This window comes from Halichondria panicea, chromosome 12 (genome assembly GCF_963675165.1).
Source record: "Halichondria panicea chromosome 12, odHalPani1.1, whole genome shotgun sequence".
Lineage (NCBI taxonomy): Eukaryota > Metazoa > Porifera > Demospongiae > Suberitida > Halichondriidae > Halichondria > Halichondria panicea.
The window spans coordinates 3,117,057-3,133,132 of record NC_087388.1 but is presented as its reverse complement, the minus strand read 5'-3'; the positions used below and the strand labels follow the sequence as shown (position 1 = coordinate 3,133,132).

General features: G+C 40.8%; 1 protein-coding gene across 1 annotated transcript; it reads left to right on the top strand.

Moving 5' to 3' along the window:
• The first annotated feature begins 337 nt into the window (after nucleotides 1-337).
• On the top strand, nucleotides 338-12,811 carry LOC135344940 (F-actin-uncapping protein LRRC16A-like). The gene is made up of 28 exons (XM_064542230.1): nucleotides 338-499; nucleotides 639-745; nucleotides 981-1,031; nucleotides 1,085-1,141; nucleotides 1,480-1,601; nucleotides 1,730-1,907; nucleotides 3,027-3,100; nucleotides 3,832-3,907; nucleotides 4,042-4,130; nucleotides 4,225-4,319; nucleotides 4,535-4,621; nucleotides 4,802-4,989; nucleotides 5,150-5,331; nucleotides 5,563-5,814; nucleotides 6,238-6,396; nucleotides 6,603-6,740; nucleotides 7,003-7,183; nucleotides 7,256-7,384; nucleotides 7,901-8,017; nucleotides 8,133-8,396; nucleotides 8,544-8,697; nucleotides 8,929-9,098; nucleotides 9,281-10,041; nucleotides 10,108-10,180; nucleotides 11,142-11,290; nucleotides 11,465-11,801; nucleotides 12,151-12,280; nucleotides 12,615-12,811. Exons 1-28 carry the CDS (start codon nucleotides 439-441, stop codon nucleotides 12,668-12,670), a joined length of 4,437 nt encoding a protein of 1,478 aa, XP_064398300.1. The 5' UTR covers nucleotides 338-438; the 3' UTR covers nucleotides 12,671-12,811.
• The last annotated feature ends 3,265 nt before the right edge of the window (nucleotides 12,812-16,076 follow it).

Below are 16,076 nucleotides of genomic sequence, written 5' to 3'. Positions count from 1 at the left end.
GTATACATCAACTAAAAATGTTATTTCAAGTACAGAGAATCTTTCAAATCTCACTAAATCTGTATAGGAGTAGAGATAATAGCCAGCCAGTTTTAGCATCGTCACCACGCCCATTTCCGACACGCCCACTTTTGACTGTCTGAAAACCAAGAAAAGTGACTCTGTTTGCCAGACTCTCTCCCCGGGAGGAGTCTGGCCTCGAGACTAGCTGGTGGGCTGGGGGGCTGGGGAGGTCTAGTTGGGCGGAGTCGTGTGTTGGTTGGACTCCGCCCAACTAGGGGAGATTAAATGCTTGGAACCCCCCGAAATTCCTGAATTGAGGGGGAGCGAATGTTTCACCTCAGGACACCTGCCCCACCCATACATAATTAGCTAGCTGAGCTGTTACAGTTTAGCTCAAATTAAAAACTAAAGAGAGGCCTTCTTTATAGTTAAGTTATGACGGAATCAAGCCCTCCCAAGGATCTGGATATCTTTGGAAAAGAGCTAGGACTTACCTGTAAGTAAACATGTGGAAGTAGATCTCTACATGATGTGTTATAACAGGTTTTTTGGCCTATTAATGTGATTTTGCATTTGGTACAGTTTATGCGAATGTATTATGTACTACATGTATATGAATGTGTCTGACTCCTCAGCTGCGGAGCGCAGTGTGCTGGTTGGAGCTGGAGAGATATTTTTGAGAAAAGTTTTGCAAGTAGACACATTTTCAAAGAAAGGAGACCCCACTGAGCCCAAGACACTGGTAAAAATTGCATTTGGGCGCACTATACATAGACTAGATCTGGTTCAAGGCAGTAAGCAGGCTCATGTATGTTGGCATGGTTGTGGCTTCTGTTACACAAATGCAACAGAAGCTAGCAATGGTATGGTAACTTGGCTCACCTATCAACACAAGAATTAAATGTTTGTAGCTGTAATTTGTGAGAGAATAATTACGCACAAAATTATAATTCTAGTGTCACTTTATTTTTTCTAAGGTGATCACCAACAGCAGATGCTACATCCTCTCCCATAGACCAGCTGTTAAGGTAATATCGTCGTGATAATCTAATGTGAATTTAGTTCTGCTTCATTATTGTAGCTGGAGATCAGCTTCAACTTTCTCAAGATTCAACTACTAGAATGTACTGAATCAAAGGTATAGTTTTGTAGTGAATGATGTGTTTGCGTATACACACAGCCGTGTATTTGCACGTTGCATTAACAGTATAGTTCTTTGTTAACTTTTACCATTATCATTTTAGTGATGTTTACTTTAATATAGTGTTCACATGCTCATTATGCCACACCGCTCCCACATAATAATAGTATGCTCGTGAGCAGTTTGTTTTCATAGCCAATTTCCCATGGGATCATGGAATTTCATCAACAATAGTCGTGAGAAAGAGCCCTCAATAACTCATACATGTTACCACGTAGATATTGTGTTGGTAAAGCAAAATGGTCTATGCAAACAACTCGACATGTTTTTCCCAGCTTACATTCCAACTTCCGGGTGAGAAACCACGAGAATTCCACTCAACTAGGCGTGACTCAGTGGAGATCATTGGACTAATCACAGCCCAGCTCAAGAATGTGTTTCCTATTACTCAATTAGAGTAAGTGTTTTCTTAAAAGTCTGTCTGCGTGTACAGTAAGGTGCAAGTAAATTACAGGTGCATCCAGTAGTAGCTTACATGTACGTCATCTATGCACATTTGTGCACGGCAAGTTCTATTTTGTCCAGGATGGTGTTGAAGTTGACCTTTGACCCTGACTCACTTCGGTCAGAGGTGACGTCACTACGAGACAGTCTTCTCTCAGCAATGGATCGTAGTGATGCCTCTAGTCTGCAAGGCTTTATCACCTCTTATGCCTTCCTCAGTGACTTCTTTGGTGTGTCCTTCAGCAGTGAAGTAGTTTGGGTAAGTGCAAAGCTATACTCCCTGTGCATGTAAAATTGTCGATCAAATAAGTAGTAGACCCTATCAATAATCGTAATTTATGTGTTTACATCAATGCTGATGATTTGTACGTGCAATGTATGTCGATCATGTCATTCGTACATGTACAATGTACCTCTTACTGTACAGTATAATTATGTCTCATCAATAATCATAATTTGTGTGTTCGCCTCAACGCTTATGAAGTATACGTGCAATGTTACACGTACACGTATGTCGATCATGTCATTCGTACCTCTTTCAGTATGACTTTACTTACAGGTATGTAACGATTATGTACTACAATAAATTTGTAGAGAAAAAGCTACATTTATCGGATCAAGTGGCATATACGGCACCGGATGGAATTTTGGAAGGGGGAGGGATTTAGGTTAGCTAAGGAAAAATGCACATCCGGTGCTGTATAAGCCACTTGATCCCATTTTTCCACTGTTACCGTATTGGCCCAAAGCATATCTTCCATGTGTATGCAGTTTGTCTCTATATTTATATAATACCGTATAGCGGGTATGTTTACATTTTGCAAGCATTATGATTATTTGACGAATGTGTTTGGGGGGAATGTTTACTGTGCAAATATGCACTGCACGGGATATCCACAGCTCTACCAGTACTGCATACACAATGTATAATATTATTGCAGCAACCATTGGTCGATCGTGATTACTTATCAGGAGGGAATTTTATTTCACCTGATTCCCTGAAATGCAAAATATGCTCACTATATATATACAGCACGCTTATGGTGCACATTGTACTAAAGTCGTTTAGTTACTCGTAGTATAGAATCGCAATCTGATTGGTTAGTACAGCATTTATATAATACCCGATTTAGAATTTATCGTTTGCGAATGACGTTGCACAAGCCCTATGCCTTTCTAACTATGCTAATGTTCAGTCTTTGCATTAATTACGTTCGCTATCTATTTGAAAACACATTCGAAACCTGGTGTCTATAACTGTATAGGTTATCACTATTACATGAATACTCCTGCTATTACATAATTATAGGTAGTTAAGTGGAGTAGTTGTGGTTGGACCTTTTCCTTTTGTTTTGTAAACAATTTGCTCACCCAATAGTATTTGAAGAACGTGTACCTGGCTCATGGTTTTCGAGACCTCAATTTGTCTGACTTCAATCACCTCTCCACCAGGTAAACATTTATGTTATTGTATATATACCCTATGGCAAAAATACACCCATCCCCTCTTTTTGTACATAGCTACCGTATAGCGGGTTATTTTCGAGGTACTAATTTTCGCGAACTGCCCAAACAGAACATTTCGAGGATAGTGGTTCAAATAACCACACCTCTACAGTAGAAAGATTTCAATACCTGATGTAAAACCAATTTTCGAGGCACTAAATTTTCGTATTTCTGGGTCAATCCTCGAAAGACTCGAAAATAACCATATCAAATGCTGAGTTTGTGAAGTAGAAACAAGCAAATCAGTGTTAGACAGCTTTTATCTATGCTGGCCGGTATAATATGCACTAAAAACGGACATGATTTTTCTCTGTGATTCTGCTCGCCCCCAAAGATGATTGTGTAGAGCATGCAAGTACATGTAGATCTTTATGTACATGTAGTTGACTGTTGTACTTTAATCATGCTTCAAATGTACATTATTCTGTATATACCAATATTATATTTTGTTCACAAGGTACAATGCATTTTATATGGTACGATCACAGTCCACAAGCATAAGCCGCGGGTATTTGGTTTTGTAACTATAACTCGCTGTTTGTTAAAATGGGTCCTCCAGTACCTTCTCAATTAAGCCTAAAGTTCTTGCAGAAAAGGGTAGGTGGGCGTAATTATGTTGTGAGGGTACCACTACAGTACTGTAGATACATTGCTGAAAGTTTTTTTACTCAATGCAGAGATCTCCTTCCAGTTTTGAGCACGCTCAGGCACAACGAGTTTTTTGAGGGTATTATTGTTAGAAATGACAGACTGGTAAGCACTTGTTCTACATACACAATACACGTATGTGTATGTATGTATATGCAAAAGTAGATAAGAGTACTCTTATCTACTCTTGGTATAATAATGTTATAAGCTTAAATATTTTTCCCGATTCATCCATCCAGCCTGCTGAACTAGTTGAAGAGCTTTGCTATGTAATCAACGTGTCTCGAGCTATTAAGAAGATTGTTCTTCGCAATGCATCTCTTAGACCGTAAGTGTATTACCATGCATCTGCACGTATGATGTGCTATATAATTTGTATGCCATACATGTGTGCTATCAATCAACCTCTTGTCAATACACAGTGAGAATCTCGTGAGAATGTCTGTTGCTCTGAAGAACAACCCTCGGTCAGCAATAGTTCATTTGGACCTATCTGACAACAACTTTGATGACAAATGTATGTTCACTGTGTACGTTCTTTTATATCATAGTACAGTACATACGATGTACATTGCTGATGCTGAAGCAATTTCATGTCATAAATATATTGTACAGTACAAAAATTATACATGTACTACTGTACTATAATTATTACAAAGCTAAGATTGTTTTCATGTGTTAGGAAAAGCTGTCTTTTGTTTTTAATCGTGTCCGTATTGATCCTTTATGCAGCTATTGAGTCACTGGGCAGTGCTTTAGATAACCTCCCACACGGACTCCAACATATTGTGTTAGCCAACTGCAAGATTTCCAACAGAGGTGGGTACCCACGTGGTGACAATGAGGTATTATGCCTGTTATCAAAACAGGCTCTTTCGATGCGCCATAATTATTATGAATGCATGTACAATACATAGACAATCGTGCATACATAGCGATGTGCACATTGGTGCTTGCATGTGCACGACTACCTTTGCTTACACACATTCATGTTTGTAGGTGGATCAATGCTGGCACAGTCGTTGAAACAAAACAAGCACATGGAATACTCCCTTGTGCACTTTGACCTATCTAGCAATCCTCTTGGCCCTGACCCACTGGGTGCCCTGGCCTTTATCCAGGAGCCACAAACTATCTCCCACCTCAACCTCTCTGGGTGTGGCCTAACTCTGGACTCAGTCGTTCAGGTTAATATGGAACTGAAATCACTCTAGGCAAACTTTTTTCAACTATTCCTGAAGTGTATGGAAATCTAATCTCTCTCATTATAGTGTATGATTTTGCACTCACTAACCTGAAATGTTATGGATGTTGGAAGTACGCCATAACTACATGTACACTCTACAGGTTTTGATCAGAGGTTGTCAACAACATCTTAGAACGCTGGACCTGTCCCACAACAGTGGTAAAGGCAAGAAAGGTGTACTGTCTGCCGGTGTGGCCGCAAAACTGCAACAGTTCTGCAGCTCGTGCATTGCCATCAGTAACATCGACCTAACTGATTGCAGGCTCACCAATGAAATTGTCTCGTAAGTTACATATACAATGTGTATATAGATACATGTACGTGCATGTATGCCGCTGTTGAGTTTGGTTACTGTGCTTTTATTATCCTAGAATTCATATCACATTCTGTGCACCTGAACACTAACATTGTGGTTTCCTGTACATGTACATGTATCATAATTATTGCTAATAGTATTGGGCTAGCTATTGCGTACAGTACATGTACATGTAGTAACGATCCCTCCACCGCACAGTGCCATACTGGAAGGCCTTTCAGTTAATCCCAATGTGACTTCTGTTAACTTGAACGTATCGTCCAATGACCTGGGTTGCGGCCATGACCCTGGAGTAATGGCCAAAGTTATCTCTCGAACCCAGTGTCTACACAAACTCGATATCTCTGACTGTGGTCTGGATCAGTGTCTGCCAATCATCATAGAGTCCGTTGCTGGAAACAGTAAGCTCAGGCATGTGGCACTTGGCAGGAACTTCAGTGGCAAGCAAATGTAAGTGAAGTGCCTTACTGTTACAGTGGTACATAATAATATATACAGCCCTGATTGCCCCGCCTCACCCCAGTGGTACGTACTTTTTTGAAGCCAGATATTTGATTACTAAAAACGGTTTTGTTATAAATGCAAATACATATACAATGTACATGCATGATTGTGCTTCTCATTCCACTCACGAGTTACATGACTACATGTATATTAACGTGTGTTCAATGTGTATTGTTTAGTCAATGTTATATTCCCAATAGCCATTGTTTTGATTCTCTTGTCATTACTGAAGCACATACTTTGTTAATATCAACAAACTCTATCACCCATCTGTGTTATTTTCAATACTTGAGCAAACCTTCAGTGTAGGAATTAAGGTTTCAATGTAAACACGTTTATTGGCATGCACTTACATGTATGCACACATAGAGTTCGTGCGGATGCCATGGACAAACTGTGCTTCCTTCTTAAGAAGGACGACTGTCACTTGTCATCGTTGAGTGTGCAGGACTCCAAACTGAAAGACCTTACCTTTGCCCTTCTTACAGCTGTCTCAGACAACACATCATTACTTAAGCTCAACATCAGGTGTGGTAAATGTGCATGTACATGTAACTGAAGCTTATCGTTTTCTGCTACATGTATGTGCAGATCCAAGTGTACGTACATGCACATGTAACTTGTTTCATGTTCTGTAGAACGTACAGTAGGGGAATTTTTTCCGTGAATATACATATACATCTCTCACTTTCAACTTACGTCACTATATTGCTGTTTGTTGTCTGTTCGTGCAGTGGCAATCAGATGGGTAACCATGGAGCTCGTTACCTTGCAAAGGTCCTACTCACAAACTATCATCTTCGTGAGGTCAGCTGGGACCACAATGATACTTCTCTGTGCGGACTGCAGGACGTCATCTCTGCTCTCAAACAGTGAGTGCAAGGGTGAATTGTTTTTGATGCAAGTGATATACACTAGGATACGTGACTGTGTATGCAATCAGCTTTTTTCTACGAGTTATATATGCAATAGGACGAGTGTTGTACAAACAATATAATTAATGTGGACAGTCTCACCAACACTGACGATTACTACGCTGTATAATCCGCTGCGCCGCCTATGCATTTTGGGTCAATGAGGTGCTCCTTTTTTTCAACCATAACTTACATGTTCATGTACTACTTCTTCCCTAAGCAACTACACTCTGCGTGTGATGCCCCTCCCCCTGGCAGACATTGGCCGAGCTGGCAAAGAGACTGAAAAAATTGTGCAGGAGATCCAGCTGCTCCTTTGTAGGAATCATTCTGATGAAAGATTAAAGGTCGAGCTCGCAGCCAGACACAGAGGTAGACTGCTTACGGCTACACAGCAGAGTGTAAGTGTCAATTATGCCTTTTACACTCATTTATATCTGAATCTCACCAACCACCTATCAATATACATGTAGTCTGTTGTGAGTCGTGAGCTGGTACAGCTGGAGGACCTTTTGCAGTGGGCAGAATCTGCCCACGGGACCTCCCATGACAATGTAAAGGAGGCCACTCAAGTCAAAAGTGAAGCCAACAACGTCCTCAAGGTACATACATGCATGCATGTACTTAGGTTCATTCATTGCTGAATTTTGGTTATTTATTATGCTTTCTCGATATGAGTGTTGGCCAAATTAATTCCCCACTTTGTGTGTACGCCTTCAAGTACATGTGAGGCCCTGTAAATTCGCTTATTCGATCTTGATACATGTACATCTACAATGTACTCTGGTACATACATGTACATGCTACTCAGGGTTTCATCTCTAGGATTAAAAGTTTTGGGGGGAAGGTTTGTTACGCGCGCCTCAAAATGTTTGGCCACTCCCACAATTGTTGACCACACCCTCTATTACATAATTATAGTGCATCACGGTAGATCTAGTTACATATTGCACATCAATATTCTACAAACATTGGGAGGTGGGTTCACCCCTGCCCTCCCTATTACATTTAGATGCAACCCTGATGCACATGTAACTATACGTACATTTGTAGTTGCAGTGGGCACACAATGTATAAATAATTGAGTCTATCCAGACTCTTAACTTGTGTCCCCCCAGCTTACGGATGGACTGTACAACCCTCAAGTTGAGTCTGATCAGTTACAAGCCATCTCAACACAAGTGAAAATCCTACTTGAGTCCTTCATGGATCAAGTCTACACTGAGCATATCAAGGTTCATTTTCTGTTCAATATTAGAACAAGATGTACTGTGTACACGTACATGCATGTACATGTACATCATATTATTTTGGACAGTACATGTAACGCAACTAACTAATATCTATCAGGCCACATCGGACCGTATGGTGGAGCAAACCTTGAGAGCATGTCCCTCCCTCCTGACTGATGAAGCTAAAACAATGATACGGGGTATGGTGCTCTCTAGCTCTGTTTCCTCGGACTTCACATACGCCAAAAAAGCTGTAACGAAGAAATCTGCTCCGGAGGTTGTGAGTCATGTCAGTGCTATCAACCTGGATGTGGCTGCCAACATTACGGAGCTGATTGTAGAGCAAACATTGGTGAAGTTGGACAAAGCTAATCTCAAACTGGTAAATTAAACTATTGGTGACGACAACTGATCCCTTGTACTATGTATGCATGTGTACATCAGTGCATTGTACCATACATGCTCTAATAGACGTACATGTACATGTATAAGCTTAAAAGTGCTATCACTCATAATTAAATGTATGTAGATGAAGATGCACAAAGATGCTCGTGCCAGCAGTGCCACTCCTGATACAAAGGTCTCACGAAACTTTACATTCCGTGTGGAACAGAACACTCCCATTACTAAGAAAAAGAGAGCTCGTCGTCCTGACCCTGACGATATTAATGAGGAGGAACAAGGTAGAGTACAGTTTTCAGCTGCTGATTAACTCACTATCTCTAGCCATAGACTCACTTCGATTTTATTTGATCAACTAAACAACTAAACTTTCACTATGATAGTATTGTGCGAGGTGCCTCAGGCACGTGTACATGTAAATTTATCACGTACATGTACATGTATCTTCAAACTTTTGTGCGACATTTCCTGATACATGTACATGTACCTTTGTTAACAAACACTTCTTGCAGTTGATCTTCCCAGCGAGCCTCTAGTGGCCGTGGGTCCTGCTCTCCAACATCTTGGCAAGACTAGACCTAAGCCTGCGCGCATGCAGCGAGGAGGGAAATCACGACCGACTGTCAAACCAAGTCCCAATTTAAACACCCCAACAGCTGTTCAAGAAGAGGGACCCACGGAGGTAAAAAGCACAATAGTTATATTAACCTGTTAAGATAGCATTGTTAAAAAGCGCATCAATGGTGGCATTTGTAACATTTGAGGGATCCATGCATTATTCCCTGGTGCAACTTACAATACATGTACATGTGGATGATGAAAGTGACTCGTTAAAATTACTCTGTCCAATGTACATGTACGTAGGAACAACAGTCTCCTCCACAGTCGAAGTCCCCTCTCCTCCCACCATCAGCATTGACTCGAACCCCTTCTCCACAGGACCAGCCAGAGCGTACTAATATTGAGGCTGCTGATGAAAAAGAACATAGTCCTCCACCTACTGAAGCTAAAGCACCTGCAGAAGATGAACATCTAGAGGCTTCAACAGAGGAAAAACCTGCAACTCCTAAAGCATCCCCAAAACCTTCCCCTCGTCCACGGCCACCTAAGACTGATCCTAGCAAGGAAGATGATACATGTACATCTGCCGAGGCTGAACCAGATAAATTATCTGCAACCTCCCCGGATGAGTCTCCTTCAACACCTGAACTTCCAGCTTCCACTTCCTCCGACCCAGATACTGCTGGTTCATCTGATGACAAACCAAATGAGGATGACAAACCAGTTATCAAAGAAACGTCTCCGGAGCCAGATAAAACAGAGGATACTCCTGCTGATTCATCACTGCCCCAAGAGCCAGCAGTACCAACAGAAGCAGAAACTACAAAATCACAAGAACAAAACTTGCAACCATCCTCCACAGACAGTAATACACCTACACTACCTGAGAAACTTGACAGTCCTCCAATTGGTGAGATGTCTGCTACTCCACCTGTTGAAGAAACTCCGACAATCCCTTTTCCTAAAGAAGAACCCAAAAATACTGAAACGGACAAGCACAAGCAACCTTCAAATCCTCTGCCTGTGACAGAGAGCACTTCAAAGCTACAATCACTGAGTGTGAGGTACGTTTGCTCTGTATGTTCATGGTGTAAGTGTAAGACTATTTGTCCTTGTACATGTAATTATAGTGAAGATGATCACAAGCAAGTCAATCAGCTACCACCTTCAGAGCCAAAGATTATCCTTCCAATGAGCCCAATTGTAAGTACTCCCATTAGATGCACCCAGCTCATGTCTGTTCGTTTAACGTTACACTCGCGAAGAACTTTAGACTTGAGATAGGGCTGGACTCGCTAACGGCGTAGTTATACTCGAAAATATACCCCACGACTTGGTCTCGAGGCTCGTACAATGTAAATGCGTATTATATACATAAATCAACTTAGCTACATGTGTATGTATAGTAGCACAATGTCATTGGTACATGTAAGTACTTTATCCACTGAGGAAGAACAAGACAAGCTGCAAATCATGGGTGATCGACATCATTCTGAGAGTAGTGAAAGACTAGCCTAGTTTTTCCTGCATTTAACATCGTTGAGGGCAAGCAGAGCCACATACTGTCTTTCTTGGATTAGCTTTCTAGAAGCCATCACTAATAACTCCCAGCACACTGTAGAGTTCCTAACACATGCTGTTTATATACTTGTTGCCCAGTGGGTGGGCAGATCAAAGCAATCCAGTACATGTACATGTAGCAAATGAAATCTGCTTTTCGACTTATGCTACTTCCTTTTGCACTAGTTGTGGTAACAAACTAAGAATTTACTATGGAATTCAGCAAATCTAATGAATTCACTCAAAACACATGTCTTTCAGGGAAAAACTTGACCAATCAGAAGAGTTTGGCGTCATTGGGCAACAAGTTAGTTATTGCAGGCGCCCTCGTACACTCCAGTGCAATAATATGGCATGTTGCACTCGTGCTACAATAACTAATTAATACATGTAATATTTCACATACCTTTTTGAGTCAAAATACCCTCGTGCAAGGAGGTTGTAGCAAAAGAATGTGTGAGGGTGTACGGTACATGTAATATTCTCATGTATAGTACATGTATGTTCTGATGTATATTTAACAAGCAACGCTGAATTTCTCGGCACACTTTTTTATGCAGTACATGTACAATGTATAGTACATGTTTCAAAATTATGTCCCCAGGCATCCAAGCCTCCTGACAGTGCTTCTGGTGAGTCCTCACGAGAGGAAGTAGTCACTCCCCCCAAAATGGAGAGAACACCAAGCCCAAACCAGACCGTGGAGGAAAGAAGTGGCTCTGCTGATGGCAAGAAAACAAAAGAACGAAAAAGGTACGTGTAGTTTCAAAATATGCAAGCATTTGGAAGTGTAAACTACAATGTACATGTACGTACATGAAATTAACAGAATTGTGCTCGTATTCTTCTGCTTGATGCTTATACAGTTTTGTACTCATTGATTGTTTGTTGCTCACTATCTGATTGTTTAATATTCTTCTTTTGCAGACATGGGCTCTCAAAAATCTTTAGTAAAAAGTCAAAACCTGAAGAAAAACCCACACCAGCTCAAGAACCAGTAGTGACAACATCTCGTCAAAGTGGAGACTGGGAGGTTTTAGAGAGTAAACCAAACAGTGAGTCTCTAACAGTCAAAGAGAAACCACCTGCTACAAAAGGAAAGCCTGCTGTCAAACCCAAGCAACGACCACAACCTACTGAAACAGAAAATACCTCGACAGTTGCTCCTGAACCAACACCAATGAAGAGGCTGCCTGGTGGAGTGCAAATGCCCAATGTTAACATGGACGAGTTAGCCAATGCATTTGGAAAGAAAAAGCCGAAGGTTAATATTGGATGAATGTGCAATATAAATTAACGAGCATTCAAGCACCACGGTGCGCTAGCTTACAGCCTCGGTGCATGTTTAGCGTTGTAGTGTTGTGTGGCTCATGAAAGAAAAACAGGATTCCCACACATGCACGTGGAATTAAGTGCACATGCGGATAAGTTAAATAGAAAGAAGAACAGGTTTACTTCGAACAAAGTAAAATCTTATATATAGAAGCTCTTAGTTGTAGTCGCATTGAAACTGTTGAGCAGTTACAGGCAGATACACAGCTTTACTGCATTGTGTCCTGCAGCAGTACGCCTGAGGCATCGTTATTAAATACTTACTACGGCATATTATGCAGGTACCCCCGCCAACAGCGGAGAAACCAGCTGGTGGCTCACCTAAACCAGAGCGCAGGACAACAATGGATCCACCAGCTCCTAGACCACGTCCGAAACCACGCACTATAAGGAAACCTGCTGAAAATCAGAGTGAGTCTTATTGGCATGTACAAAACTTTCCATGAGTATAATTATAGGCTCTTACTCTGCTGTCATACTTGTTATTCTGTAAAATTAATGTAGAGTGCCTATTTTGTACTGTATAGCGGGTAATTTTCGGGAGACAAAATATTCGTGGACATTTCGTGGATAATATTTTCGTGGTTGCTAATTGCACTGTGGGTAAAGGCAGTCAAGGTCGCTTCATTCGTGGGTAAATCATTCGTGGTCAGAGCTTCAACCACAAAAGTGACGAATATTTTGTCCCCCCGAAAATTACCGGCTATACAGTAATTAATTTAGTCAATAATAATTTTACATGCAGATGTCGAGCCTGCCACTTCAGAGCCCAATACAGACACCTTAGACTCCTTAGTGTAATGATAACAAAAAATAATTTTGTGTAACTTTTGTAAGATCTTTTATAGTGTGTGCACTCTTTTATAAACATGGTGATGTTAGTGAATTATTTGTTTTTGAGTAATCATTTATGATGTTATTATAGTTATTAACTTAAACCTGTATGCTGCAAGAATAGAACCCGCGGCATGTAATCACAAGAATCAAACGCTGGCACTCTGATTTTGCAGTGGAACAAACTTTAAAAATCCTGTGTCATGCAAGGATGCATGCGAAAAATAGTATGGCTAAGAGTGCAATATGGGTACGCCTCGCGCAATTAGTAGCCTTGCCATTGCTTGTTACTCGTGCTATTAATCCCTTATTGCACAAGTAACCATACTAATTGTAAGTTCTCCGTAGTTTTTATTAATATTTTCCCGTTATTCGAAAACAACCCGTTTTCATTGACAGCGTGCAATTACTGGACCGGCGGATGTGATACGGGATTAATTGCAGTACACTCTCCAGTCACTCTAATAGCACAACATAATAGAATCCACGGTATGTATTCATCAAAGAACATGCACTTGAACGCTGCAATCTGATTCTTGCAGTGGAACAAAACTATAATTATCGGTTCACAATCGTTTGCATATGTAACATAGTTGGGATCTGTCCAACTACATGACATTGTACATACATGTACATGCAAAATACGCTTCTTATAACTGCGAGATACGCTTCTTACTCTCCTTTACTCAACAAAGAATTAGCTTTAGTATCAAAATCTGCCAATATTAATACGGGCTTGTGTTGAGTAGCTGTATCAATGCTGTAAGCGCAGCACTTACCAGGCTGAGCAGACTTAGAACACAATAATTATTCATGCACACACACATACAAAGTGGTGCACGTTGCCTTTTCATTTTGATACTCTATCTACAATAATCATATCACTTAGCTAGCTATAAGTGTTTTAATGTGTGCAGGAGCCTACCTGAGTACATGTAGCTTGAACATGTTTTTTCAGATTCATGATCAGTATTAGCCTTGATCCCTGGCCGCACTGGAAGATGAGCCTTGTGAAAGAGGCTAGCTAGATCAGATTGTAGTTAATGTTTTAATGCTGGTGCACTGGGATAAATAATGCTATCGATTGACTAATATGCACTCGCTATGCTCAAGGCCGATATTTATTAAAATTAGTGTACAATAATATTATTATTTCCAATAATTATTTCTTGTAAAAAAGTAATATCTCGTAAATTAATTGCATGCACTTTTTTGTGTTTCCAAAATCATGCGTAACTAATAATTGGAATTTTAGGGGAATTACAGGATTTGAGCGTGCATGCGCACACTATACTCACCGATTATTGATTGCTATACACATGCACCCCAAACTTGTTCTCTGCATGTAGCCTAGCCAAGGTGTTAGCCTATCCAGGGGCGTAGCCAGACTTTTGAGACAGGGGTTTCTGCAGAAAAATCAGCGGCGCGAAATTCTTGTGGCCACGCCCACTTCCGGTACCACACCCTCTTGATTGGGGCACACCTACTGTTATTGACTATTGTTCATGACTTTTTTACATGTTTGTGAGAAGCTAGCTAGCTATAGACGTAACATACTAGGCATGCAGGTGCCAATTGTGTATTGCTAGTCTAGCTGAGCAACAATTAAATGTCATTTACCTGAGAGGTTTCATGTGGCTGAGATTGTTCTAAACTTGTACACTTCCTGAATAAAGTTGTGCTTAGAGCTGAGTCTGAGAATACTGGAGCATTCAGGATTGATACTAGATCTAGAACTTAAGTCTTGGTCTTCTTTGTTTGAGGTAGCTAGCTAGCTGAGACTAACTAGCTGAGACAAAGCCAAAGTGAAACGCTTCACGGTGCTGCTCTGATTATTGATTTGCAGCCACGTGTGAAAAGATGGGCAGGGCTGCATGATTTCAATTATAGGGAGCCCTGCCCAATTTTCTCAGCAGCTCCTGGGGGGGTTTCTGGGCCAGGAAACAATGGTAGCTACGCCCCTGCTATCAATATACAGTATCAAGTTGCAGCTGTCCTCTATTAGCTAAAAGTTCTGTTAGACAGTCGATTATTGATTGTTTTGATCAAAGTTATAATTATGTTTTGGTTGGAGCGTTTATGCAGCTCAAGTTCAGACAAGTATACTTTTAGTCTCATGAATCAGCCGCACCTTTGGTGTCCGTCTGAGCACTCTTTACGTGAAATCATTTCACAATGGAATGTATTACGTCACTGTACAAGCTAACAAAACCATAAAAATGCAACCACATCCGCTATCTCTGCTCAGCCACATCACTGCTTGCTGCTCAACCGCATGTAAAGTTTCACTATTTGCTGCCTCCTATTCAAGTCACCTGATGCTTGTGAGCAATCTCATTGGTCACGTTGGAAATCCACCGTGGCCCATGAGTTCACGTAAAGAGTGCTCAGACGAACACCAAAGGTGCGGCTGATTCATGAGACTAAGTATACTATAGGGAGGATAATTTTCCAGAAAGTTGTTGCTTATAACCCTTAATTGGCCATTGTCTGTGAAAGGACAATGGCTGCAGTTGCTGAGTATGCTGGTGAACACTGTAGGAGTTATTAATAGGCTTAACTATTGATGAAAAGCACCTAGACTCCACCAACTGTGAAGATTACTAATATTTGGAAGGGACCCGTGTATGAATTAAGTCAAAGACGAAAATTAATGCGCTGGTATACTACTTCGATGAACTTTTATGAAGCTATTAGGGCAATTTGTGACTCATCATTCACGGCTCCTTTTGTTGGCAGATTAGAGAAGAAAAGGTCTGAGCTAGTACAAAACAAAAAAAGGACGATGTCGGGGCTTCGTTTAAAAAACCGTTTTGTGGTGTGCACACCATTACCCCTACTATGCAAAGACACTGCTCTTTCCAAGGACAAGGCTACGATAGAAGAATTATCTACTAAACTATATATTGACACTTGATGTGCAAAATGTTAAAAAACGTAAGTTGGTAGAATCTCAGACTCAATCCAAGTAAATGGAAAGAGAAAGAACCGTCCAAGATAAGACTATACACAACCTTGATACTCAATTACAAACTGCCCACACTACTTAGGTTCACTGTTTTCGCCAGAGACTGTCTCGGTCCAAGTGTAACAATAATTCAACTGCCCAGGAGAATAGTACACTTTGTACCCAGCTAGATGAAATTAACAAACATTTTTCATGTATAAAAAATCAAATCATTCATTATAGTTAGAACTTGCAAGACATGAGCGTGACATCCTTTCTGAACATCTTGATGATCTTCACTATTCACACACAAAATGGGCAAATGTTCATTGATGGTGTTCATCAGTGCTGCATTACATGAGCTGTTAGCGTTAAATGTTGCAATACCGTAATGGCGTTTAGCAGGTATTTTCGTGGGGTAATTTA

What these genes read in the sequence shown, in the direction of transcription:
- LOC135344940 (XM_064542230.1), top strand. Translation starts at nt 439, where the DNA reads ATGACGGAATCAAGCCCTCCCAAGGATCTGGATATCTTTGGAAAAGAG. An exon ending in CGCAATGCATCTCTTAGACC is followed by an intron (nt 4,131 to 4,224) that starts GTAAGTGTATTA and finishes GTCAATACACAG; the next exon opens with TGAGAATCTCGTGAGAATGT. An exon ending in AAGCCAACAACGTCCTCAAG is followed by an intron (nt 7,385 to 7,900) that starts GTACATACATGC and finishes GTGTCCCCCCAG; the next exon opens with CTTACGGATGGACTGTACAA.